General features: G+C 48.6%; 1 protein-coding gene across 8 annotated transcripts in view; it reads right to left on the bottom strand.

Moving 5' to 3' along the window:
* Nucleotides 1-25,808, bottom strand: part of TASOR2 (transcription activation suppressor family member 2) — a 43,430-nt gene that overhangs the window by 5,789 nt on the left and 11,833 nt on the right. For 5 of the 8 annotated variants that reach the window (XM_040596864.1, XM_040596859.1, XM_040596862.1 and 2 more), the window contains 15 exons: nucleotides 24,808-24,880; nucleotides 23,313-23,404; nucleotides 22,497-22,634; nucleotides 22,248-22,372; nucleotides 22,128-22,147; nucleotides 21,924-22,023; nucleotides 21,098-21,198; nucleotides 19,329-19,432; nucleotides 16,241-16,313; nucleotides 16,055-16,129; nucleotides 11,550-12,353; nucleotides 9,756-9,992; nucleotides 7,094-8,018; nucleotides 5,479-6,013; nucleotides 508-4,098 (listed from right to left, as the gene is read on the bottom strand). In XM_040596864.1, the coding sequence (XP_040452798.1) occupies nucleotides 508-4,098; nucleotides 5,479-6,013; nucleotides 7,094-8,018; nucleotides 9,756-9,992; nucleotides 11,550-12,353; nucleotides 16,055-16,129; nucleotides 16,241-16,313; nucleotides 19,329-19,432; nucleotides 21,098-21,198; nucleotides 21,924-22,023; nucleotides 22,128-22,147; nucleotides 22,248-22,372; nucleotides 22,497-22,634; nucleotides 23,313-23,404; nucleotides 24,808-24,880 (6,993 nt within the window). Of the gene's footprint in view, nucleotides 1-507; nucleotides 4,099-5,478; nucleotides 6,014-7,093; nucleotides 8,019-9,755; nucleotides 9,993-11,549; nucleotides 12,354-14,372; nucleotides 14,507-14,639; nucleotides 14,966-16,054; nucleotides 16,130-16,240; nucleotides 16,314-19,328; nucleotides 19,433-21,097; nucleotides 21,199-21,923; nucleotides 22,024-22,127; nucleotides 22,148-22,247; nucleotides 22,373-22,496; nucleotides 22,635-23,312; nucleotides 23,405-24,807; nucleotides 24,881-25,808 lie in introns of those variants that run through there. The other 3 variants (XM_040596863.1, XM_040596866.1, XM_040596867.1) reach the window with 3 other exon arrangements.

Below are 25,808 nucleotides of genomic sequence, written 5' to 3'. Positions count from 1 at the left end.
AGCCACATTGCAGGGGTTGAGTTTGGGCTGCTCTTGCATGAACTCTGATCTGTTTTGGCGGGGGGAATGTTCAAGTGATAGAACAACAAAAAAAAGCCTCAAGTTGCACCAGGGGAGGGTTAGATTGGATATTAGGAAAAACTGCTTCACCAAAAAGTTTGTCAAGCACTGGAACAGGCTGCCCAGGGAGATGGTGGAGTCACCATCCCTGGGGTATTTAACGGATGTGTAGATGTGGCACTTACGGACATGGTTTAGCGGTGGGCTTGGCAGGGCTGGTTTAACAGTTGGTCTCAACGATCTTAAAGGCTTTTTCCAACCTAAATGACAGTTCTAATTTCTGGTGGTGAGAGCCGAGATGAAACGGGAGACGTGGCTCCTGTCTTAAGGGAACCAAATGCCATCTGTGTTGGGTTGAGCAAGCTTGCCCTGTGCCTGCTCCTGCTGCCCTCAGCTCTCACACCAGGGCCACCCATCCCTGTCCAGACCAGTGGGACTGGCTGTTACCTTCACTCTTGCGAAGAAAGGGTCCTTGCCCGTCTCCACCAAGTAGAACATGCTGGTGTGGCTGCAGGCCTCCTTGGCCACGCTGCGCAGGTGGAAACGCAGCGCGCTGCACAGGTCTGCGATCATCTCCTTGAAGGCAGCCATCCTCCCGGGGAGGGATGTGCAGGTCCAGTCACCCGCAGCCTCCATGTGCACCGGGACCGGCCCTCTGCCCTTGCTTCCTGCATCAGCCCTGCTCAGCATCACCTTGTTGAACTCGGCGTACTTGTCAAGGATGACGGCGATTTCCCCCTCCGAGTCCTTTAGCTTATTAGCATATTTGAGCTTGCTAAGGTGGGAAAGAGCCGCATGGCCCTGGCTCATGGTTTGGGATCTCACCCTGCTCCTCTCATTGCAGAAGGTATCCTGCCACGGGGTACATGGGTCCCCACGCCAGCCACTTTGCTGGTGCTGGCCGAGCCCGCTCGGCCATGTGTCCGAGGGCAGGACAGTCACCTGCAAAGGGCTCCTGCTCCGCGGGGAGAGCGAGACGGGAGCTTCTTGCACAGGCAATGTCTCAGACATCACCCCGGGAGAAAAGTCTTTTGGAAAGATGCTTTTGGAGGTAGAAAAGGGTGGTTTCCCACTCCTTAGGATTTGTTTTAGCTTATAATGGAAACGGAGACACTCCATGTCCAAAGTGTGCTGGGTAATTTCCTCAAAACCTCTCCAAGTGTCCATCAGTGACCCTAACAAATGAGACTGCCCCGCACAGTGGCTGCGCCTCGACGGCTGCAAATTTCCCATCCTCTCCTGGCACTTTTTGGTGACCACAAAGTTCTGGTAGTTCTTGACAATCCCCTGGCTGTCCCTAATATTGACATACAGTGGAACGTGCCCACTGCTGGTTTCCCCCCGGCTGATCAGCCAGCTGCGCTCAGCCTGTGAGCAGGCCCCCTCCACACCCAGCGAGCCCCAGTCCCCGCTGTGCCCCTCTGTGTGCACAGAGCTCGTGGAGGAGGAGTCGCAGTTAGTCCTTGTGCCTGCATCATCCACGGATCTCGTGCCGTAGGAACCCCTGGCTGCAAGAAGGGACTGTGAAGTCCCCCCAGAGTACTCCTGGTCTGAGTCACTGGAGGAAGTCTCAAACAGATCTTCAAAGGTCAAGCCCGTGTGTCTGTCTTTGCTGGGGAGCTGCTTTGCCCTTGGCAGCACGTCTGAAATATCCTCAGCATCACTAAGGCTTTCTCCAGAGAGACACCTGTGTGCACGTAATGGCAACACCAGCAAGGAAGGAGTGGGGATTTCTCCTCCCAGTTCCATGTTGGCATGGTGCAGATCAGCAAATGTGTCGGATTTCTCAGCCTCATGCTCACCCTGGTTGCACACAGACTGAGGCTCACACAGCGGCATGAGCGACTCCCCTGCTGAAAAAGATGCAGGACTGGCAAGAGTAATGCTGCCTCCTCCTCCCAAATCCTCAGGCATGATGGGTTCCTTCTCGTGGCTCCCTACTACATCTGCTGCATGGCCCCCAGGGCTGGCACACCTAGGGCAGGTGTCCACGCAGCAGAACCATGCGGCACCATCTGGAGCCGGACTTGTGCCAGGAGAGAGCATCTTGGAGTGCACACCAAGGACTGAGTCTGGCTCAGCACCGTGCAGATCTGCCTTGTGACCATGCAGAGGAGATGGAGGCATTGATTCCGGGTCATCTGACACAAGTACATCTGCAGAGGAGCTCCCCGCTAGTTCTGCATAGCACAGACCCATGTCTCTTTTCACCTCTTCTGCACATCGGGGCTTTAAGGAGCTGTCTGGGCTCTCAGCAGCCATGATCACCTCTGCGGCATCTACTTGCTTGCAGGACTTTCTGTGCTGGCACAGGACTGCCCCCCCCTCACTTTGCTCTAACAAACTGGGGGGGGTGTCTGTGTCTCCGCCATGGGGGAGAGGGTCCTGCTGGCAGGGAGAAGGAGGACCTGAGCCTGCATGGGCAGGTGGGAGCCGGCTGTCTGGGGAGCTCTGCTGCCAGTTGGGGTGATCTTTCCTGACAGACATCCCTTCTGTCACCAAGGAGGAAGGCTCTAATTCCAGGAGGTGATGAAGAGAGGTCTCTGGCTCCTGCAGTGTGTTAGCCACCATCACTATGTTCATTTTGTCACTCCCAGGGGACTTCTCTGCACCAAGGCACACATCATCATCACTCTCCCCAGCTTCAGAGTCACCTACTAAGGCTGTACAGTTGAAAACAAAGCCCTGGCCATCACCTGCTCCCAAGGACTCATCCAGCACATCTGTGCAGTTGGCAGAAGGGCCACTAAGCTGGTTTTCCACTGAAATGTTGTTCTCTTCTTGGTTTGATTCACCAGTGCTCAGCGAAGTGAGGTCATTATAAATGTCACATCCACACCTTTGGGAAGGGCACCTGCTCCCTCCCAGATTGCTCTGTGACGGAGACTGGATGCTTGCCATGGCCTCCTGGTCCTCTGGGGCAGCCTCAGGATCTGTTGCTCTATCAAGAGATGTCAGGCAGACAGAACTGGAGTCAGGAGACAAAGTTAGTGACAATCCCTGGCTGCACAGTGACTCGAGGCCAGCTGTGCTGGCAGCTTTGCTCCCAGCAAGTGCCCACCTTTCTGCAGAGGGCGCACAATCCTTGTCTTTCTGCTCCAAGCCAACCCTCAGAGCCTCTCCAGCAGGTCCCAAGTTGCCTGTAATGCTGTCTGGCTGTGCCCCACAGACAAGGCTCGGATCAGATGGTAACGGCAGCATCAACCTGCTGTCACAGGGTGACCCCACATCGGCTGGACTGGCTGGGTGTGCCAAACCAACACTGTTCGTTTCTGCATCTGGGGTGTCCAGAGCCTCCCAGGGTTCTTGCAACATGTACAAGCTTGGTGCCACCTCAACAGAAAGGCCTTGAGGGCCAGTCCCAGTCCCATCTGATAGTACTGGTGTTGATCTGCCTGGGCAGGGGGATGCTAAGGTGGTGGGGCTGGGCACAGGGCCCTCTCCAGGAACACCAAAGTCCTTTGGACATGTCAAATTCACTGGCTTCTCTTCACTGTGTTCGTGCTCCATGTCAGCATCACCATTTTCAGAAAATGACAAATCAAAAGGCCCCAGGACTGCTCTTTCATATTGAGGGTCATCTTTCCCTTTTTTTTCCTCCTCCATCTCTTCCTCCTCTATTTCTAAATGTCCGAAGGGGTCTTGTGATTTCCTCTCTTCCCCACTGGTTCCATCAGGGTTTGCACTTTCGGGACTTGCTTCTAAGGGCACGGAATCACAGGTACGTTGCGGTCTGTCACTGGTGGCCCAGCTGGAGTCCTCAACCTCTGTACAATGCTCAGCACCTCCCATGCTCTCTCTGTCCTCAGAAGAGCTGAGGTCACCACCTGACCCTGCTGCCCACCCGCTCTCCTGTTGCTGTCCATGTCCATGTCGCACACACGGGGCAACTCTCCAGGGAGCTGTACAGGAATTCAGAGCTTGGCTGCATGGGTTTTTCTTGTCCAGTGCAGCTGGGGGCTTGCTGGCATTGCCAAGCTCATCAGAAGGGCTGGGGGCTATCACTGCATCTGGCAGTTCCTCCTTGGGCAGCTCCACCTGAAACAACACAGTTCAGACGTTAAAGGGAGGCAAATGCAGGAGCTGACACCCCCATGCAGGAGGACAGAGATGTTTTAAATGCTCAGACTTTGCAAGTACAACCACTCCAACAGCTTGTCTCTAAATTAAGTCCAGGTTGAATTCTTACCCCATGTGAGCCACTACCATCGCCACTGCAGCCAGCAAGCAGAGTCCCACAGACAGCTGCGGGAAGGTATTGAAACTTTCTACCTTTTTTACACCATGAAATGGCTTAAAAACAGGCCAAACTGTGCAGAAGCCATCAACCAGTGCTGATGGATGTATATATGTAGCAGCATCCTCTTAAGCCTTACCCTTACTTGAGTTTATCTGTCCAAGCAAGCTATATGGACACTATGGACAGGAATCCCATACTTCCTGCCAAAACTTTGTGCCTGCGCCACAGCACTGAACCCAGGTGGGTAAAAAAACACTGAAATATTTTTTCCTTCGTGAAAGACAGTTGCAGCCCTATGGCAGCTGCCCATTTGTTCAGAGTGGAAGTTTGAAAGGAATTATTTTAGTTCAAAAATTCAGGCTTGAAAAATGTCAGCAGACACCCATGTTATATATTTACCCAAGTACCTCTGCTTCTGACCATCCACAGACCATAGAAACTGTAAAAATTAATTTAGAAAACCCTACCCAAAATGGAATATTAACTAACTTCACCAGAGGGGCAAGGGAAACGTTGCAAAGCCCTGCACTGCCACCTGTGTGGGGGAACCTTCTCCAAGCCAGCAAACCTCCACCCTCCCAAAGCAACAGAGGAAAGGCGGTGCCATGTCCCCCGACACGCCTGGGCTGGTGCAACCATGGGCAGGCAAATGCAGCTGCCTACACGAGACAGGCAGGGTTTTGAGTCCTGGTTTGGAGTATTTGCTGTTCCTCTTCTCCCTTAGTCAAGTGCAGGTCTGAGACCTCATCTAAGCTCACACAGCTTGCAGCTGAAACCAGGAACAAATGCCGAGCTCAACACTTCAGTTGCTCTAGTTCTTTTGAATTCTGCCTCCTTGGAGAGCATCCATGTCAAAGCCCTGCTCCCTTGGACAGAGATAGATACAGCTCATGCCAGAGCCCAGGGATGCCTGCTCAGTCCAAGAGGACACCCAAACCCAGACTGAGGCCTGAAAGCTTCTTTTTTATGGCACCTCTGAGCACGTCTGCATGGCAGTCATTTGGGGCAGCTAAATGCTGGGGGATGTTTCTCTGTCCTGCTTTGGCGACCCCACTACCTGGCTCTAAGAAAGCCCTCAAGCATGTCTGCTCCACTCCTCTCAGAAGATCCTACTCCTGTAAGTGCAAAATGCATTGTGTGCCCTGGAGACTTATACCACCCAAACCCCAAGCTCTTACCGCAGCGATGGTGGAGACATCATGCATATGCTCTTCGGAAGCAGCCGCTGGCTGCCTGCCGTTCACAGCCAGGCTCTCATCAGCATGTTCAGCAAGGGAAAGGTGCTCAGAACAGCTTGTGGAGGAAGGCTCCTCCTCCCCACAGTGCAGCTCCCCTGAAGAAGATGATACTGTACTATCAACAACACCAGGAGTCTCATCAGCATCAGTCTGAGAGTCTGCAGGGCTCTCCTCTGGGTGGAACGGTCCCTGGTAATGTGTGCTGCGATCCACAGAGCTGCTGGGAGTCTGGTCAGGGTCTGACCGAGAGTCTGCAGGGCACGTCTCCAACCCAAAACAGTCTTCACCATCATCACTCAGCTCAAGAAAGTCCCCAGTGCTATTTATTGAGACATACTTCTCAGGGTTGCTGTGCTCCACTACCTTCCTCGTGCTGCTCAGGAATTTGCTGGGTTTGCTGTAGAAGAGAGCCACCCACATATGAAGTATCAGCTTCATCTCTTCCACATCATCGGGCAGATCAGGGTCCCAGGGCCTGGAAGAGAAAACAAACGCTGCCTGAAACGTCTTCATCCTCCCCCCCAGTTGACTAGCACAAGGTAAATCCCCACAGTGCTAAGCCCCAGTGCAGGGGGCTGCAAATGTCCAGCTGCAGTCACAGATCACTTGATGCAGTTTCCAGCTTGTTACAAAAAAGAGAAAGTCATAGCTATGAAGGAGGACTTGGGTTCATGGCTTTAGGTACCAATTCTAGCTGCAAAGCCACAGGAATCATAAAATTATAAAATCGTTTAAGTTGGAAGGACCTTAAAGATCTTCTAGTTCCAACCCCCTGCCATGGGCAGGGACACCTTCCACTAGACCAGGTTGCTCCACGCACCATCCAGCCTGGCCTGGAACACTTCCAGGGATGGGGCAGCCACAGCTTCTCTGGGCAGCCTGTGCCAGTGCCTCACCACCCTCACAGTAAAACATTTCTTCATAATGTTTAATCTAAATCTACCCTCTTTTAGTTTAAAACCATTCCCCCTCAGCCTATTGCTACAGGTCCTACTGGAAAGTCTGTCCCTATCTTTCTTACAAGCCCCTTTAGTACTGGAAGGCCGCTCTAAGGTCTCCCTGGAGCCTTCTCTGCTCCAGGCTGAACAGCCCCAACTCTCTCTGCCTGTTGTCCTAGGAGAGGTGCTCCAGCCCTCTGACCGTCTTTGTGGCCTCCTCTGGACTTGCTCCAACAGGGCCACGTCTTTCCTGCGCTGGGGACCCCAGAGCAGATGCAGTACTGCAGGTGAGGCCTCACCAGAGTGGAGCAGAGCAGGAACATCACCTCTCTCAACCTGGCCACGCTGCTTTTGGTGCAGCCCAGGATACAACTGGCTTGCTGGGCTGTGAGTGCACATTGCTAACTCACATACAATTTGTCATCCACCAGTATCCTCAAGTCCTTCTCCACAGGGCAGATACACCAGCTTTAACACAGAACTTGGCACCTCAGCATGAGGAAAAAGGCAATTACCATGCAAATCAAAGCAAAAAAGTGCACAGAAAGCCCCTTCCAAAAGTGCTCCAGAGGTCCAGCAAGAGACGTCTCTGCAGATGGCTTTCCAGACTGACTTACCCATGCAGGGCACGGATGACTGTTTTCTCCAGGGCATCGTTGGTGTACCTGCTGTCCAAATTGAAGAGATACTCTGCCTCCCAATGGCACATCACCTTCACAGACTCACCACAGATGTTCACTGTGTGGGACTTAGCGAAGTCCTCCTTCAGCCTGGGGGACAGCAGGCTGCTCCTGCGCCTCATCGCCACGGCCTCAAAGGGCCGCTGCGGGTGGCTGCTGTTCTGCTGGTGGCAGAAAGGCAGGACTTTCCCAACCAGAGGACCAGCTCGGGTGTTCCTGGTACCGTTTCTAGAGGGTGCTGGTCCAGGGTAGGGGGCACCTCTGGGATACATGTGTTTCTTTGAATGCTCAGGCATCTGCGAGGCGTACGAGTGCTCAGCAGAGATGAAGGAGTGCTTGTTTACGTCAGCAGCTTCTTGAGTGTCTCTGGGAGGCAACACATCAGGTTTTGTGGGGCTGGGGCTTGTATTGTTGTTCTTGCTGAAAATCCCAGGGCTTTTCTCCCTGGGAATAGAGGCCAAATCATTTAAGTCTACTTTTTCAGCAGGAGGAAGCTTCTGGTTCAGTGATGCTTTGCTAGGAGAGGTGGCTCCCTTTGTAAGCTTGTCTACCCTGTGGTATTCATGGTCGGAAGCAACACGCAAGGATTTGTGCTTGCGATGACTCTGCTGCTCTTTTGCAGAATGTCTGGTGGGGCTGCAGGACACAGCAATCATCCCACTGTCCCTGGGGATAAATGAAGGGATACAAGAACCCAGAGCCAGATCAGCCAGCAAGTTCAAGGCATGGGACTCGTAGTCATTCCCCTTCAGATCAAAAACAAGATCAACCCCGCCTGGGCAAGTCTCACTCATTTGGCTATCTGGTCCGTGGCATTGGGAAGACACTGCGCTTGGGACGACAGAGAAAGGCTGCTTCAACTCTGTGTGAGAAAAACAAAGTCAGAGAACAAACAAAGGCCACACAGCTCTGCCTTGAGAAGGGGACCAAAGCAGGCTTTCAGTTTGGCAGGAAAAAGCATCTTTCCAACATGGAATTTGCACACTTAAAAACCAAAAAGCATCTCCATGGTCATGCAGGCCACGGCTATTACAAAACAATCCAGAGCTGGGAATCTAAGCAACTTCAGGAAGGGGGTTTATCCTCAGAAATAAAATGCACAGAATCCAGAGTGAATAAAACTTCCCTTGGCCTCTGTGCACAGGGTAATTCGGCCACTTAAACAGAACCTGAGATATTTCAGGTGTTTCCTTTATCTTTTTTTATTTTGCTTTAAATTTTCTTCTAGTTTCAGTATTTGCAATCTTCACAGATAAACCCTGTGCTATGCTTTCAATAATTCACAGTTAAAAAGCCTCCAAAACTCTAAAACGCAGAGAAAAACCACCCTGCCCTCATGCTTCCCACTGCACACCCTCTCAAGAGCATAACCTGCCCCTGAGCTGTACCTCAGAGCACACGCAGAAACCTGGGGGCTCTCAAAGGCAGCCAGAGCACAGCAAATAAGTGTTCATTTAGTTTTCAGCATTAAAAATGCCCCTCACCATGGCTCAAGGCCCATGTTCGTAAAAACAGTATGAAGTCATTAAATAAGGTTAATGCCTTCTACTAAAAACCAGCATAAAAATCTCTCTTCAAGTAAAACCTTATTAAATCACATCTGTGCTAAAGTCCTATGTGTTACATTTAATTTCCTTGAGAACTGCACAGTAAGACATACAAATTGAGTATTTCTTACTGCTAAACGCTCTTACTTTACATTTTTGGCAGACCCTGGCATTCAGCAGGACCGATCTGACACCCTGCCCGTGTGAGAGCACAGGCCAGATCTGCTCCAGGAACCCCGTGTGGCAAGGGCAACAAGAGGTGGTGTTTGATACACACACACTGCTGATAAGTGCCACGTTTCAGGAACACATGGCAAGAAGAATGGATAAACTAAGCAGAGGTGGCTAAACCAGTCTTCAAAGGCTCCACCTCCCCTGGGAAAGGGAAAAAGACAGACCACAGACAGATCCAAAAAAGACATCAAAGCGCGAGTGTGAGAAAACACAACAAATTAACAGAAAATGACTCTTCTGTTCCATCATTTATTTTGGCACCGTAATACTGGTTCTCAGTTTAACAGCAGGCTCACAGCCAGCACCTACAGACACTACACGCAGGGGCTGTCCATGCTGCCTCTTTAAATCCACTGCAGTCTGTCTGCAGAGGCTGCAACAATTTGACTCTTTTTAAAATGACCAAATTTACAACTTAATGAACTAAAAATCTAGGCAGATGCTGGCTATGAGCAGAGGTTATAACACTTTGTCCATGAGCTGCCTCAACGCAGTTTCAGAGTTCAGCAGTTAAAAATCAGGCTTTTTAAACTATTCGAGCAGTTTGCCAAGGATGCAAACAGAAGGCTTAGGAAAGGACTCAGAAGAGACCCTGTAATGGTGATTTGCACATTCACTATTACACATTTACACTACTATGCATAACTGGGTGCCTGCAGGCTGTGGGGCAGCAGCACCCAGACCCTCAGCACTAAATGCTGTAAGGCCCTTTGTCTGCTGCCAAACGTGCTGTTACTATCATCTGGTCGTGACCTGACCATGATGTTTGATGGCCCGGCTTTTAAAGGAAAGATTTCCACAGGGAACAGCACTCTTACCACTTTCTGCTTGCTTTTTGGCTTGAGGTTTCGATGGGTTGTTAGCCACTCTTTTTAGAATCTTACTTTTCATTGGCTTCATGATGTTTTCAGCAATAGGAACCTTTTTCCTCTCTGGGTTCTTCAGTGTCTTTGGCCTCTTTGTTTCCAAGCCAGGATCGTCAGGAACTGAGGTTTCCTTCTGAACAGGTTCAGACTGTGTTTTGTGCACAAATTCTGCAGACAGGACCTCTGCACCTGGGACAAGGAAAAGGGAGGGCGTATCTTTTGGTTTGAGGCATATTCAGATAAAAAGAGTAATTGCAAAATATGCAGTTAAGGAATGTGGAAGGACTGCTTTAGAAATGATTGGCAGCAGCAGAACAATCTTCAATAACTTGATTTATGCATCTGATCTTTCAAATGTGTTTGCTGCTGATCAGTAAGCAGTTATTAAAAATCAAGCATCACTTCTTAAGCTCATTAAAAGGCTACTATCTTGACACAGAATAGGTGTTCTCCAGGGCTAAGTCACACTAATTCCTGCCTGTCACACTTGCACCCTGAGGGTACTTATTTACCTCTCCCAGATCCATCAGCAATGCCACCCAGGAGTGAGTCAATGTGCCCTAGGACAGAGCTTGATGGACTTCGAATCAGAGCTGACTTCAGCTCACATCAAGCAGACACCATGCCACCCCCTGTATGCACAACAGACCATTCCCACAGCTGCTGCCACCTGTGATGTGTGCAAATGCAAGGGGAGGTCACCGAGTACGACACTAACTCTGCAGTCCAGTGGTCCTTTAGATGTTTTTGGCCACCTTTCAACACCAAGGTTGAGATTCATCTCTATCCACTTTGACTGTCTACAAATTAGGTGGAGGCTCAGGCTGGCTCAGGACAGGCTTAGCCTATCCTCGGCAACAAGACAGGAGCCTTCAGAGGACAGCTTATGCCACTGAGACACCTTGCATGAAGAGCTCAGGCCAGCTGGTGAAAGGGCTGGAAGGAACATCCTAGGAGGAGCAGATAAGGACTCTGGGTTTGTCTAGTTTGGAGAAAAGGAGGCTTAGGGGCAACCTCACTGCTCCCTACAGCTTCCTGAGGAAGGGACACGGAGAGGGAGGTGCTGATCTCTTCTGTCTGGGATTCAGTCATAGTTTTGGATGCCCCATCCCTGGAAGTGTTTAAGGTCAGGTTGGGTGGAACTTTGAGCAACCTGCTCTAGCAGAAGGTGTCCCTGCCCCTGGCAGGGGTTTGGAAATACATGGTCTTTAAGGTCCCTTCCAACCCATTCTATGATTCTATGATATCAGCTTTCAGCAGAGTAGGTTGGGTAGGATTAGTCCCAGACTTCTAGTTTCCTCAAGGTCACAGCAAGAAAGTTGACTCTCAGGGAGCCACAACATGACTATGCAGGGTGGCTGGTTATCTACACAGCCTGTAATGAGCATGGCTTTGGCAACTGCTCCCTCCCTGAGCCATCGACAGCCTGCAGACAAAGGATGCAATAACTGTGACCTGGCTGATGTCCCTGTGCAGTCACCCGTAAGCAAAGGAAGGCAACAGCATGCACCACTGCACCAAGTTTCAGGCATCTTCACCAAAATCCCTTGTCATAGCCCTGGGCTACCTCCCAGGCTGAACAAGAGACATCACCACAGACCTATTTGGATGCTCTCAGGAGGTGTCTGCTTGCTCTGGGCACCTGGGGTGGTGGTGAGGGAACATGGCTCCTAGTGAACCCTGAATATCCCAGCTGGATACTCCAGAGAAGCAGGAGGAAGTTAGTCCTGTTTATACAACACTTACCTCTTTTCCTTCTGTGTGGAAACTGCAAATTAGCTAATTTAAGCATGGGCTCATTGGAACTGGCCACAAACCCTGGCTTTTTAGGAAAAGAGAAAGCAATATTGATTTTTTTCTTCTTGGTTGCCTTCCTGTTCCTGCCACTGTCCCCGATAGGATGCATTTGCATCTTGAGGGGAGACCACTTCTTCCTGGTGCTGGTGACAACAGCTCGGTTGGATTTCCTCCTGCTCTGCTGAACCCATAGCTTGCTTGCTGAGTTGACATCTTTTACGGGCGCTTCACCACTCTGGTCCAGCCCCACTGCGGGCTTTGGGTTTTCACTTTTTATTTCTGCTGCTGTGTTGGGAGGAATAGGGTCCAGTGGCACAGCTGAAGAGAAGTCCACTTTACAATCAGCCTCTGAATTGGAGCAAAGAGACTGAACAGCACCCGTGAAACACTCTAAGGCAGCTGACATTTCCAGAGTATAGCTGCTGGGATCAGAGAGATAATGCTGCAGCTGGGAGAAGGACTGCTCTGAATGTTTTTTGAAGGGGTTAGTACATTCATCCTCAGTTGGTGAGAGGAGAGAAGAAAGGGGAACTTTGCTGTTTTGGCCAGTGGTGGGCTGTGTACTTTGATCGAGCTTTGCATATTCCTGTAAATGCTGTTTGATACGTATGCTGGTACTGACTGAGTCCCCCCATGAAGAAATGGTGGTTTTCTGTAAGGCATAGTGAAGCCCAGGCAAAACTGAAGCTATTTTTAATGAGAAGTCACTATCATCACAGTCTTCCCTTTCATCTTCTGGATCGTGCTTTTCAACTGCGAAAGGAAAATAATAGAAATTTTACTTATAATAAAAAAGGATTAAATTTCCCAAATCACCTCACTGTTACATGCAAAGGGAACATGAAAGCTATGAAAAAGCCCCAGAAGTCAGTCTACAAAAAGCTAGCCCTAGAGCAATGTCCTGTTTTGATGGATGCTTGTAACTGCTGAAGGTAAAAAAGAATTGCATGTGGGAGTCAAAAGTGGATTAAACTAAGATGAAAGACTGCTGCTCTGCAGGAAATTACAGAGTGAGATCGCACACATAGTGGCCTAAGTCCCTTCACTCCAGCAGTTCTGGCCAAATCCAATATTTAGGACAGCCAGGGCCCTGAAATTACATGGGTTTTCTTGTTTCTTTTTAAATCTGTATAAATGCAGGGTTGTCTGTGCAGGGTGTTTAGACTAGCACCATTTTCAGATCACTTGTGTTGTTTATGTCCTGTTCACATGCAACTGCCAGCAGCTCCATATATACCAGCATGGGTGGACGCACTTCACATGAAGATACCACATTAGTGCTCTAGAGTGTGATGGGGAACACAGCCTTCTCCGAGCAGACCTAGGGACCATATAAACAAAGAAAACGAACCCTTGGGTAATTTTCTAAAGCTGGAGGACTGATCCTACTGAAAACAGATGGTATTTCTCATTTCATCAGGACTAACACCCTACCATGTACAGCACACGGTATCATAAAAGTTTAGCTCCCAATAGGGATCAATATGAATAAGTCCCAAGGCTCGAGGGTGCCCACCCTCACAGATGTCACCATAGAAGTAGGCTCTGCTTGGTACGGCAGTGTCCCTTCAGTGTCCACAAAATGCCTGGACAGCCGGTGCGATGTGCAGAGCCTGTTGGATGAGCTCCCCTTCTGCCCCAGCCAGACTTATCCAGCTTCATCTGCTGCAAACCAGCAGTCTGATGACATTGGCGCTTTGCACCCGTGGGCTTGGCCCATCTGTGTGTTACGATCCGACTCTAAGGTTTCTTTTGGCTGCAGGGCCAGGCTGACCACTCCAGTGCCCTTCCCCATCACGCCTCTTCCCAGCAAGGCAAAAGCATTTCTCTTCCCCTCCCAGATGTGCAATTTCATCGCCTATTGGCATGGCTTGCACTGGCAATGCTGGTCCTTGTTACTGGCATGCCCAGGCATCCCTGCAAGCTGGCTCCCAGCTGCCTGCCTCAGGAACGCTGCGGCACATCTGCACAGCGGGCTTGTTACGCCTGTCCTACATTCCTCCCAGTGGCTGTCTGGACAGGAAAGGAACAGATTCAGAGGATGCTTGTTTCAAAATGCGAAACATTATTCATGCTTTGAGTTGGAGCTGAGCGACTTCAAATGTGTCTGTCCTTCACCCTCCTCTTCTCTTTGCATCTCCCTTGCACCCCTGTCATCTTCGGTGACTGTCTCTTTTCAACCCCAAACCCCTGCACAGCTCTGCTTATCTTCACAGAAAGGAGAAGTCCCGAAGGAAAAAGGGGTTATAATGCCATCATGAAGAGGTCTTGGACCCAGGGGACTGTCAGGGCTGGCTGGGGCAACGCTGCTTGCGTAAGCATAATGGGACAGCACGTGCAAGGAGTCCTGCTGGCACCAGAGGGGAAACATCTGGAAGCCATCAACATTCAGATCACAACACATAACAACACTGAGCGTTTACTCAACATTATCCTCTGCCCCGCCTCTTTGCTTTGCCACCAGCTGCTCTGTGGCTGCCCAGGCTTCACCACCTCTTTAGCACTGCCACCAGCCACAGGCAATGTATGCTACAGCCCCAAACCTTCCTACCAACTGGCTGCTTGCTCCTTAAGCCTGATGCCCACTCCTGACTCCACCACCTTCCTCCACAATAACCCTCTTCAAGATAAAGACCTCGACCTGTTCCCTCCCCCTGCCTACAGTGCTCAGAGTCAGCTTTTCAGGAATAGATCTCTCTGCTTTGCAGGGTATTATCTGCCTGTTGAGGGGCTGGTCAGCAAGAGCTCAGTATCTGTGTGGTCAGTTCCCACCTCCAGTCTGCTCTCCAGGCATTCTTCGCCTTCACCTCACCCAACTTCAGGCATCACAGCAACAACCTGATCCCAGGTTTGACCTGGCACTTTGGATCTTCAGTCTGCCCCAGAAGCCTGTCTCCCTCCTACACCTAGAAAAGAAACTAGAAAAGTTGCCACACTAACAAAGCCATGAGCAGTATGTCCTTAAAGTTAGGTCAACCAAATTCAGGTATTAAAGCACCCCACATGGCCAAGTTACCATCATGTCTTCACCTGACTTACAAGCCCACTCTTTACGCAGCTCTTGAAGGAGAAAGTTTATAGCTGGAAGTTGAACACCGACAGAGACAAAGCCATCCATGCTCGGATGTGCTGGTGAGTCTTGTCAGCTCTTCTGCCGATTTATCTTCCAAGGAGGGGAGACGGGTATGGCCTGTGCAGCTCCGTCAGCAATGCAGTCATTTTGCAATGCAACTCACAGAGGCAGACTGAAATACCAGTGTGCGCTGGCACACACAGTCTCTTGGCTTGTCCCCAGGATGACTCAACAAAGAGCAAGCCAGAAGTTATGCAGATCAAAAGCCCCCTGTTTATATGTTGCTTGGGGATCTGCAAGACTAGAAGTATTACTGGTGGAGTGGACGCAGCGAGAAGTGTGCGGATGAAGCTGTCCAGGGGAAGCAGAGCTGTAACTTTTATTTATGTCCACAAGAAGAAATTGTAGTGTGACTACTTCCACATAGACAGTGCAGCAAAAAGCCAACAGTGAAAACGAGGCAAATTCAACAGAGGTTGAAGCTCATTCTTATTTCAAGATCTCATGTTCAAACTGTGCAATCTTTGTTTTCTCTTATTCAGCACCTCTGTGTTTGTTCTACATGAGAACCAGCACATTTTGGGGCTGCAAACAGCCTGGATTCACCTCTCAGATCCCAGAGCTGTAACTCACCTTGATGGCAGCAAAGCACTGCAGCTCTGCCCCACACCATTTCCCTGCCCATCTCCTTCCCTCCTGTCATGCACCCTGATCAGTCATCATGGCTTTCCTACCAGTATTTACAGATCCTACAGCAGGGAAATCACACAATACAGCTCAGCCTCCAAACCCTCTTTAGGAAGCAATGCCCCTTCCCCACCCCTCCTCTCCCCATGCCAGCAGCAACGTTTCATTGTTGTCCAGTTCACTAGTTATCTCAACAGAAAACAATTCAATTATTTTTTAGGGCAGGCTTTTTTCCTGCTGGTATAGCAAATCACATCAGCTCCATGCTGGGTCCAGCAAGTGCCATATGTCATTTCACCCCCTAAGCATGGCTCCAGCGCACCTCTGGGGATGTAAACCAGGCTCTGCAGGAGTCAGACTCCCAAGTGCACGCATAAGACAGTTCAGGGAGCGGATGCTGCTGAGAGGGAGCAAAGTAATTAATTGTCACTCCTATCAACTTCTGGCAAAGGGGCAAGGATGTGCAGTGAATAGGTGAAGCAGGGAACCTGGTTTACATCACCTTAAAACGAGGCATAGCTACAGAGAGAGGGAGAGGGCTTCTCTCTCCTCTTTTAACACTCTGCACTAAAGCTGTGGGTGGGTCTGAGCAGAGAAATCAGCTCTTATAGATGAACATGTCTGTGAGGACCCTCTGGTGAGGATCCCACACCCAAAACACAGTGTCTGAAGCCAGCAAAGGGAACTTCCCTACCTCCCAGGCACACCGACCGGGATGAGGTGAACAGAAACAGGGCCAGGAGACTGACTGGTTCCTTGGGGTCAAACTCTGAAAAAAAAGCAACAGGTTTTGTTTAGACTGAGGGTGCCCACCCTCTGTCTCTAAAACAGAGCAGGACGTTTAAGCACAGATAGTAGTTTCTATGCAGCCATGTCTTACCATCATCTGATGCCAAGGCGGAAGAGGCAAGGAGGATAAGGACTCCTTGATCTTGTAAATATTTGATGATTGCCTGTAACAAACACTTACAAAGTTAGAGCAACCACTCCCCTCCCTCCTTAGCACACTTTGTATCACTCAGCAGGACTGTCAACAAGCCCTGATTGCTGGTGAGCGTGTGCCAACACCACCAGCTCATTCCCTGTTGAGGACACTTTGTTTCATGCTACTTGGGTCAACTGGGATCTGTAACCAAAAGTGTTCCATTGTGTGTTGTCACATAGCTCTCAAACTCCTTCCATCTATTTCTTAAGAAAGAAATATGTCTAGCCAAACTAGCTGTACATAATGAACAAGGTTAATAATTTTAGTCCCTTCAGTTCAAAAGCTCCTGGGCATCTCAGCCAGGAATTGCTTCCCACAGCTCCAGGGGAAGGTTCTCCCAGCAGGGAAAATAAGGCTGGACCACCAGCGTCTGACAAAATACAACACCATTCCAGCCACAAGCCTGACAGAAGTTAAGGCCATGCAGCTTGTGTATTAGCAGCATCAGTATCAATGAATATGTGAAAAAAAAATAACTGCCGAGTCTAAGAGACATCTGCAACTGTCTCAGAGCTGGATGACCGCACATCTAGAAAGATATATGCATTTATCAAGGCTTTTCTTGTGATTGGGTGTTGCTTGATGCCTCATCGCAGAGCTTGGCTTGGACTGCCTTTCCCTCCATGGGGAAACACATCTTTTCAGGAAACTTAGAGAAACTGAATAACCCTAGGGCTTCTAATGGTCTGTGAAACTTCACTGATCCCATTCACTACATTCAGATAACAGAGAATTGGCCAAATGCCCACAGCCTCAGTTCTCCAGGACAGCAGAACTTTGGAAACGCTGAACAATGTCAGTGTAAGATTCACTACTCAGAGCAGTAGCTCCTTGCTTGGGTTATCTCAAGCCACCAGAGCAGAAGGGATAAAAGCCAGTACCCCTGCTGCATAAATCCAGCTCAACAAAACAGCTGTGGTTTCTCATCGACAGGATGATTTTCAGGCAGGTGAAGAGGAAAGTCAAGTCATTAGGCAGCAGCCACCTGACACAGAGCTAAGAGACTTGCTCATGGAAAGGAGTACAGCTAGCCTCAGACAACCCCACCTGGCCCCAGCCACCCTTTCATTTTCACTTGGGCCCTGCACAAAGTGGGGTGCCTGGCTCACACACCACTGAAAAGGGAAGGAGATGGAGGGCATTCTTCACTTGTGCTTTTGGGAACAGCTGCCAAAGCAGATGCGCCCATGGGCCATTCAACAGCACGCTAAGGGGAGGGAAGAAGCACACCCCAAAGGGGCCGTCACTGTTTCCTCGCTGAAATAAGGGAGATACATTTGTCAAACTGGATTAATCTATGAGGGTGGGGAAGCTCTACAGAAACAATGCTCCTAATGGCTTTCAACACCAAATTGATCATGGCCACAACTCAACCAGCTCATTTCTGCTGACCCCTCTAGTGAGTCCAGCTCTGTTGGGCTTGACAGGATGCATGTTAAACCCTCAGTGGCTGCAAACATGGTGTAATGCACCAGAACAAGCAGTTGTCACAGATCCCAGTAAGAAAAGCACTTGGACTCTGAAAAGTGTTGATTAAAGTATCTTTCATTGGTGAGAAAAGGAGAAGAAAAGAGGGATAAGCTTACGTCCCTTCAGATGCCAGGAGCCTCAAGATAAGGTGCAGCATGGACAGATCTGTGCCCCAGCCAGAGGTCCAGCTGATGCTGCACACACAGTTGAGGGGTCCCTGCAGGCGAAGGGACATTAAGGTTGCATTTGCTATCCTCCTTATTTCTTCTCATGTTGTTACCCATAAAAGATAGTTTAATTCTTTAGGGAGTTTGAGTGCTTTTCTTATAGGGACCTACAACAAACACTTGCTGTGGTATGTTACATGAGAGAAGCTGCACATCAGCGGGCAGCTCTTCAACACTGCTGCACAGCGACAACACTTCCAGGCAGTTCACGGGCTGCTGCCAACTAAAGAGTGAGGGGAGGATATGCCCAGCCAGACATGAGTTTACAGCCATGAATTTACAACCCTGAATCTACAGATGTGAGAGAGCAACCAGCAGCAGCAAAGCCAAACCCAACCTAACCACAAATCCCAGTAGAGACACAGGTGCTGTGCTCCACAGGGGTGAGGATTATTCCTTGGAGTCACAAAGAGGTGTGACAATCACACTGGGAACAAAAAGACCCCAGCGTGCTGGGAAAAAGCCTTTTCATATAATATATCACAAGGGAAATTCCCCATAAAAAAAAAAAAAAAAGGATAAATCTCAACATTTTCAGAGCTCCCAGAAGCCCATGAGGTTTCAGCTGTGTAACCACGAGTGTCCAGCTGAGTGGGGGCTACTTTTCAGCCATGAGAGAAAAAGGCAGGCACATGAAAGTGTGTGTTTTTTGCTTAGTAATTATCATTTTGGCATTGTGGGACTTTGCTTCTGCTTTCTTAAGACATATATGATCCCCTTGCTGTCCTTGTCCACCATGCTGTTGACAGTGCAAGGGGAAAAATCATGAATAAAGACAATAAAATAATCTAATTTGGCATAAACATAGCCAAAGGTGAATTCTGCCTGGCATAATGCCTTCTGCTCAGCAGGGCATGCTCACCCTAGAAGTCAGGTCCCAGCTCATAGCGGGTAATCTTCAGTTAACAGTTTAAATACAGAAAAGACTAAACTATGTTTGAGAACAACAAAGCAGGAAAATAATACCTAATGCAAGGAAATTAATTTCATTTTGCATTAGTTCAGAATCTATGAATAATGTTACCAAAAGTTTCAAGAAATCATTTAAAACAGGGGTCCTCAAACTATGGCCCGCAGGCTGGATACGGCCCCCCCCCCAGGGTCCTCAATCCGGGCCTCGGTATTTACAGACACCCCCCCACCGGGGGCTGGGGGGTGAAACCAAGCAGCCGCAGATGACTGCCTGCCACTGCATCCGCGCGCTGGCCCCCTGGTTAAAAAGTTTGAGGACCCCTGATTTAAAAGGCCACTTTCCTCCCAGAACGACAATGTTTTAACATACTTACCAAGTCCTTTTCTTTTAGATTTTCTAACAACTGATCCATTTTATATTGATCCTTATTTGATATTTCTACTTCATACAGACTGAAGTAAACACCCTGAAAGCAAACTGCAGACAAAAGAAGAGAGAATTTGATGTTGAAATAGTGCCTCTTGCATGAACTCTAAACAAGTTAAGTGCTCCTGGACCAGGAAGATGTGTGAGCAATTGGTGGAAGCACTGGGTTTAAAAAAAAAAAACCAAACACCTTTTTTTTTTTTTTTTTTAAATACCATATAAGCTGGTATATTCATTCATATTGCAGTGAGTTTCCTTTTCAACCCATGGTTCACAGAATATGTTTCCTACCTTACCCCTGCAGCTAACAGAAGCAATTTAACTAATGCTGCGTGCTTCAACAGAGACAGGGAGCCTTTCAGGAGGAAATACCTCATTCTAACATACCATATCCTCTTCTACTATGGAGCATCTTTACTCCACACACTGATCCCCAAAGGAGTTTAACAAAGGCAAGATCTTGGACCCAACTTACCCTCTGAATTTCACAGCAAAATTCTTCTGTTCAAGTATTTCCTCTCTTGCACCAGCTGATCTTAAGACTGTGGCTCCATGACACCTTCATCAAGTGTTGCTGTGGCCTCCCCTGACTTCTCCTGCCTCCTCCCTTGCCCTGGCACTAATCCTGTGTCCACCTGCACTGTGAGCTGAATGCTAACCCCCAAACCAGGCTGGCTGTCAGCTGGCCTGATCAGTGCCCCCGACCTGGCTCAGCAGAGCCAATACATAGATGGGAGGCAACACTGCAGCAGTCCCCACTTACTTTGGTGCAAGACGACATGGAAATTTACCTGGACCCTCTGCAAACTGCATGCAGAGCTCTCCATGTGCAACCTGCTGGTATCCATGCCAATAATCACATCCACTGCAATGCACCGTCATTCACAGCCACTGGGAGCTCAACACCTTGGGGCTGAGAGCTGCCAGGCTCATCAAAACTCCAGCCCAAAAATCAATCAGCAGTATGAACCACAAAGTGTAATTAGACACAGGTCCCCTCCTCCCCAGCCTGCACTGACCAGGACAGAGAGTGGTTGACTATAGGCAAGCAGGGTCTCTTAGCACTGCTAAGGGGAGAGTACAGTCCTGCTCCCTCTTCCCCAAATCTGTGCTTTTATTTGCTGATTGCTGAGCCTCTCCCTGCCTCTCCCTAAGGTTTCTGGACTCCTCTCCCCTCTCACACTGCCATTCACTGTCAGTCTCCCTGAAGTGAGAAGTAGGTTACCCATGACCCAAAGCTACTGCAGGTAGCCACATCTTTTGGCTTTGGCTGGCAGCTACACCCACCTGCCCTGATGCAAGACACACTGGGTCAGATCCCAAGAGGTGGAATGTCCCTCACCTCACATGGAGATCATGCAAGACGAGGAAAGTTTGTTCCCTTGCATTTGCTCTCAGTTTCACCATGTCTGGCACCTTGCAGGATGTGAGCCCGGGTCTCAAAACAGGGTCTTCTCACCCTGTCCTGTCCTAGGAACAGGCTGATTAAAGGGTTTCTTTGGGAAGAGGATTACATTGTACCAGGAGACCATGTAAGTGTGGACAGGAAAACATATCTGTGCTGCCTTGGCATTTTTCCTTGTTTATCTGCAATCAACCACCCTTCGAGACACAGCACCCAGTGCCATGTGAACCTGAACTCTGACCCCCCGCACCAATTCCTATGGCATAGCACAAGTATACGTTACTCATCATGCCGAGAGGTTTTGCACTCACCTTCATTCTCAATGTAATTTCTTTTCCCAAATGCAGCTTCTGGTAGCTTTTTCTTCAAGTCGGACAAACCCATGACATGGGTAATGTCCAGGTTGGGAGGCCTATGGGGATAAAGCAGTAGCTGGTGAGATCACAAGCCTAAAAGGCTCTCCGGATTAAGCACAGAAAGTTCTGGTTGCCCTGTCACCATGAAACCAGAGAAAGTAGCTCTGGAGAACACTGGAGAAGGTGCAGCTTGCTTAGCACTTTGCTGATTTGAGGATCCTGTTTGTAAACATCTCCAAACACTGATATTGTTGACTGTGTTACTGGCTGTTTCAAATTGCTGCCTGCTGGCTGGATTTTGACTGCTGAAGGTTTTAAGTATCTTATTAGTTTTTTGAATGCTAGTTACCTCAGTATTTTATTTGCCATTGTGCTGATCTGTAAACACAACTGGCTGATCGTATATGCACCATCAAGAAGTCCACTTCTCACAAGGAGAAGAATCCTAAGCAGGAATAATTGATTTGGAATAAACATCCCAAAGCAGTTAACAAAAACAGATGACAAAATACAGTTGTTTCCAGCTGCAGTTCAGGGCCTGATCTCATGTCTTCATCCAGCTATTGCTGTGACACGGCACCGCTAGCTGCCCAACACCACTTTCCTAACACTGATGATTGCCCCCACAGTGCAGGTGGTAGGCTGGTACAGCTGCGTGATGCTGATCAATGAAAGGATGGGGCAGGAGAATCAAAACTGGCTTTCCCTGGTTCAGACACCCAAAGATTTAATGCTTCACACTCCACAAATTGCACAGAAAGAAGAGAAAGGGGCAACTTACAGCTGGGCTGGAATCGTGGAGCTGTATGGGGTCCTTAGGGCGATGCTGCACAAAAGCTGGCCCTGGATGGAGAGTTCCCCCCTCCATGGGCAGTACAACACTATGGGCAAAAGGGAGAACAGCTCAGAGAAAGCAGGAGAAGAGAGAAGGGCAAACAGAGAAAGGTACATTTATAAAACAAACCCAATCACCAGAAGCTCCTACCTTTGTGATTAAGCTCAGGTCTAGAGAAAAGGGAGAAAAAGAGGAACATTTACCACTGGGAAAAGTAAAAACAGCCCACAAAAGCAACTAGGTATTTTGGAACGACAGCAAGTTGCTTACAGGCTCTCTATAGATAAGACGGGCATTTCCTTCAGCTCCCTGTACCGGCAGGCGATGACTATGTATGGGCAGATCTGCCTTGGCCGCTCGGCAGTGCTGCCATCGGACACTTCATACACATAATACTGGGATGAGAAGGGAAACAAATAAAAAAACCACAAGGTGAGAACAAGCGAGGCACCTGGGCCAACACTGCGTTCCCCTGCAGACCGTGTTTGCTGCCTGCACAGTCCTGTTGCAAACAGATACCTGGCTCTGCTCAAAGGCTTGGCAGTGGCTGGTCTTTGATGGTGTGTTGTTTCTGCTCAAGGCGACATGGCAGTCATAGCCAGGAGATGGGCAGGTATAGCTGGTTGTGTAATTCTCAGAAATCACCTTGACCTTCCCCTGTGCCAGAAAATTAACAAAAAAATTTAAAATAATAAGAAAAATACACACAACTGTTCACAGAAACTTGTTTTAAAAGACCTCCTGAATCCTCCATTTCCCCAAAGACAGTATTGCTGGCAGCCCCATATTCCCCACCACTGTGAGGGGGTTACATGCCTTTGTGTCCTTCCAAACATGAGGGCCTGACTTGGCAGAACTGGGCACGGCAGACAAATCTGCTCTGCTTAGGGGACCAAATGGGAGCAGTGTGTTTTCAGTGTCAGCTACAGAAAGCAGGAACCAGTGGGAAGGGGAGAAAGGGGCCACATGCCAGCCTCGTGGAGGAACAGAATGGGGCTGTGATCTGAGCCACCTTAGGGCTCTCCCCTCAAACCCCCAAAACACATGACAGTTCAGGGGAAAAAGGTGACCCTAGGGGGAAATTCTGATCTCAGTGGTAGAATTTGGAAGGTCTTCTGCATCCTCTGCTGCCCTGCAGGCCACCAGTCAAGCCCAGCTGGATCTCTTGCTTTCTAACCTAACACATCCCATTGTAAAAAATCCTGACGAGCTCTCAACAGAGCCTATTTTACACCCCACCACAGTTACAGGCACCATTATCTCCTTAAAAACTCCTTGTACTGTATAGCGGCTTCTGAAAACTGTTCCACATAAAAAACAAGATTTGTATTTTACCTTAATTAGCTTACAAATGACAATATAGCCTGATTTTCCATGATACCACGGTCTGGGATGAAGACAGTCTGCATACTTGGAAATATAAACTCCTATGAAAACAAAGCAATGCAAGATAATGTAAATCATCTGTTGAATAAAGCTGATTGCCAAAAAAGCCCTAAAGAGGACCCTCTTGCAGAAATGGGAGTCTCTGCAGAGCCAGTGCAGCAGATCAGAGCAGCACCTGCTGCCATAGAAAGGATGAAACTCTTTCTGACTCTTTTTCTTTTTTTGACTGCTGGTATGGAACAGCAATTATATGTTTTTCAGGATCAGCTCTAGGAAATGAGTTACCTTGGGTTTCTCCTGGGAGAAGTAGCCAGCTAATGTTGGTTTTGCCCCACATTACATGAAAACATACTGAGTGAGGGCTTGTCTCTTACAGGAAGATCTGGTGAAGGGCTTCCAGGTCATACTCCACATGGTGCAGGTACTTTGCTCAATATGGAGTCACACAAAGACAATGTAGATGTTTATACAGAGGAAACACACACTACAAGGGTATGATAGCAGGCCCGTGGCATGGCACAGATCCTCCCAAGTCCCTTCCTTGGCTCTTTACGGCCCTTCAGCATCCCAGATGCCAATGTGAACCTTCTACCCTGTGGCAAGGCCTATTCTGACATAGCTTTTTCCCATTCCTTCTCCACACTAAGGGCACATCATATGTGGATTTACTGGGGGCATGGGAGGGTTGGCTCTTCACTCCTGCTTTATCTTTGTAGACAAGACGGGTAGAGAAGTACCTGGAGGGGAAACAGGGACTGGGCAAGGGAAGGGCTACAAAGAGATAAACCACAGTATTAATCTCAGTCCATCAGGATTCAGATAATACACCCAGATGAATAACAAGTTCTTGTTTGGGTTTGCATTCACTGCCATTGACTGCTCAACCATTAGGTGTCTTGGCCTGCAAAGACTTCTGGGATGAGTACTGGGAGATGATCTGCTGCTGGCAGAAGAATTTCTCTGAGTAACATGTCCTGCACTGCACATCTTGAGGCCCCAGACCTTTGGACAAGGAACAAGCACATACTGGAAAGGGCTTTGACATGTCATGATCTGCTCTGGTTATTAACAGGATTGTTGGCAAAAGCTCAACAAATGGACTCTGAAGAGCAAACTGGTGGGAAAAGCTGCCAAAATGCCACTTTGGTGACAAAGGATTAACAAGGGATAAAAAACCTGAAAAGGAGAGATGAATTGATGATAACATTCCCTGGGGAAGATCGCATCTTCATCTGGTTGAAGGGGCAGAATGAAAACACTGCTGCTTGCTTGATCCAACCAAATGCAGTTTCCCATATAAGAAACACAGGTATTTCCATGAATCTTTGCAGTAAATAACAAGGCAGTACTAGGAGTTTGTCTGGGCGTTTGCTTTTATTTTTGAAGGAGTCAATACCCCCAGAACAGTGAACAGATCTCTTGACCTTATGAATGGAAATCTTACCTTTTGCTGGGTCACCAAGCGTGGAAATAGAACTGCTGTTTACACGGAGGCCTGTCTGACACACCTCTTTTGCCTTCAAAAGAAGAGACAGCCTCTTTTACCATCTATTTTCAAAGATAAGGGGGACAGCTACTGAAATCTGTAGCACAACAGCTGGTAAAAAACTTGCAACAGGCAAACATGTGCCACAAGTCAATTAGAGACCCTTACAGTCCCAAGACACTTGAGGTACAAAGGAAACTAAACACAACGTCCACAGGAAGAAAATTTGTTGTTTCAGGTACAAAATACTTGTTTTTATCAAGTGTTGTTACAAAAACCTCCATGGAAACAACAGCTTAGAAAAATCTGGAAAAAATCCAGCACCTCCAGAAACCACCGCAAATGTAAGGCTGGACTTTGCACTTTCTTTGTCTGTGCAATTTGTGGAGAGATAAATGCAACGTGGATGCTGTGAAGGCAAAGGATATTTGCTACTCTTGTGTTCACCCCTCCACAGGCACAATTATTCCCTTGGGAGCATCTCACCGGCTTTGATTTAATCCATGTCCAAAGCAGATTCATTAAAGTGTACTAAGTCCAAATATATATTGACCAAGGAGTGACAACAGGAGCAGTCTGAACTCATATTATGGGAGAGAAATAAAAGCAAACCAGTCAAACTGTAGTCAGTCCCTTTATAAGCAACATGGGGCATGCATCGCACCTAACTGCTACCTTCTAAAAGGCAAGTGTCTATCTTAGACTAAGCCAGCTAGACTTCTCCTCTGAACAATGGAGAGGTCCTCCAGAGAGCAATTTAGGCCCAGGATTTTAGATGCCTGTATTAAATGAGGTCCAGCTGTGTTCTAGAGAGCTTCCTCTTTCCTAGGGTCTGTACCAGGAGCTCAGTCACTCGGCACAGCCTGTTAATTTCAAACAGCCAAAACTAAGCCGGACAATTCTTGCAACCAAACTGAGACTGGAAGTGGTTTATTTTGCTGTAGCTCAATCCAAACTGA

This window comes from Falco naumanni, chromosome 5, assembly GCF_017639655.2.
Source record: "Falco naumanni isolate bFalNau1 chromosome 5, bFalNau1.pat, whole genome shotgun sequence".
Lineage (NCBI taxonomy): Eukaryota > Metazoa > Chordata > Aves > Falconiformes > Falconidae > Falco > Falco naumanni.
The sequence above is the reverse complement of the archived record's forward strand: the minus strand, read 5'-3'. Positions and strand labels throughout refer to the sequence as shown.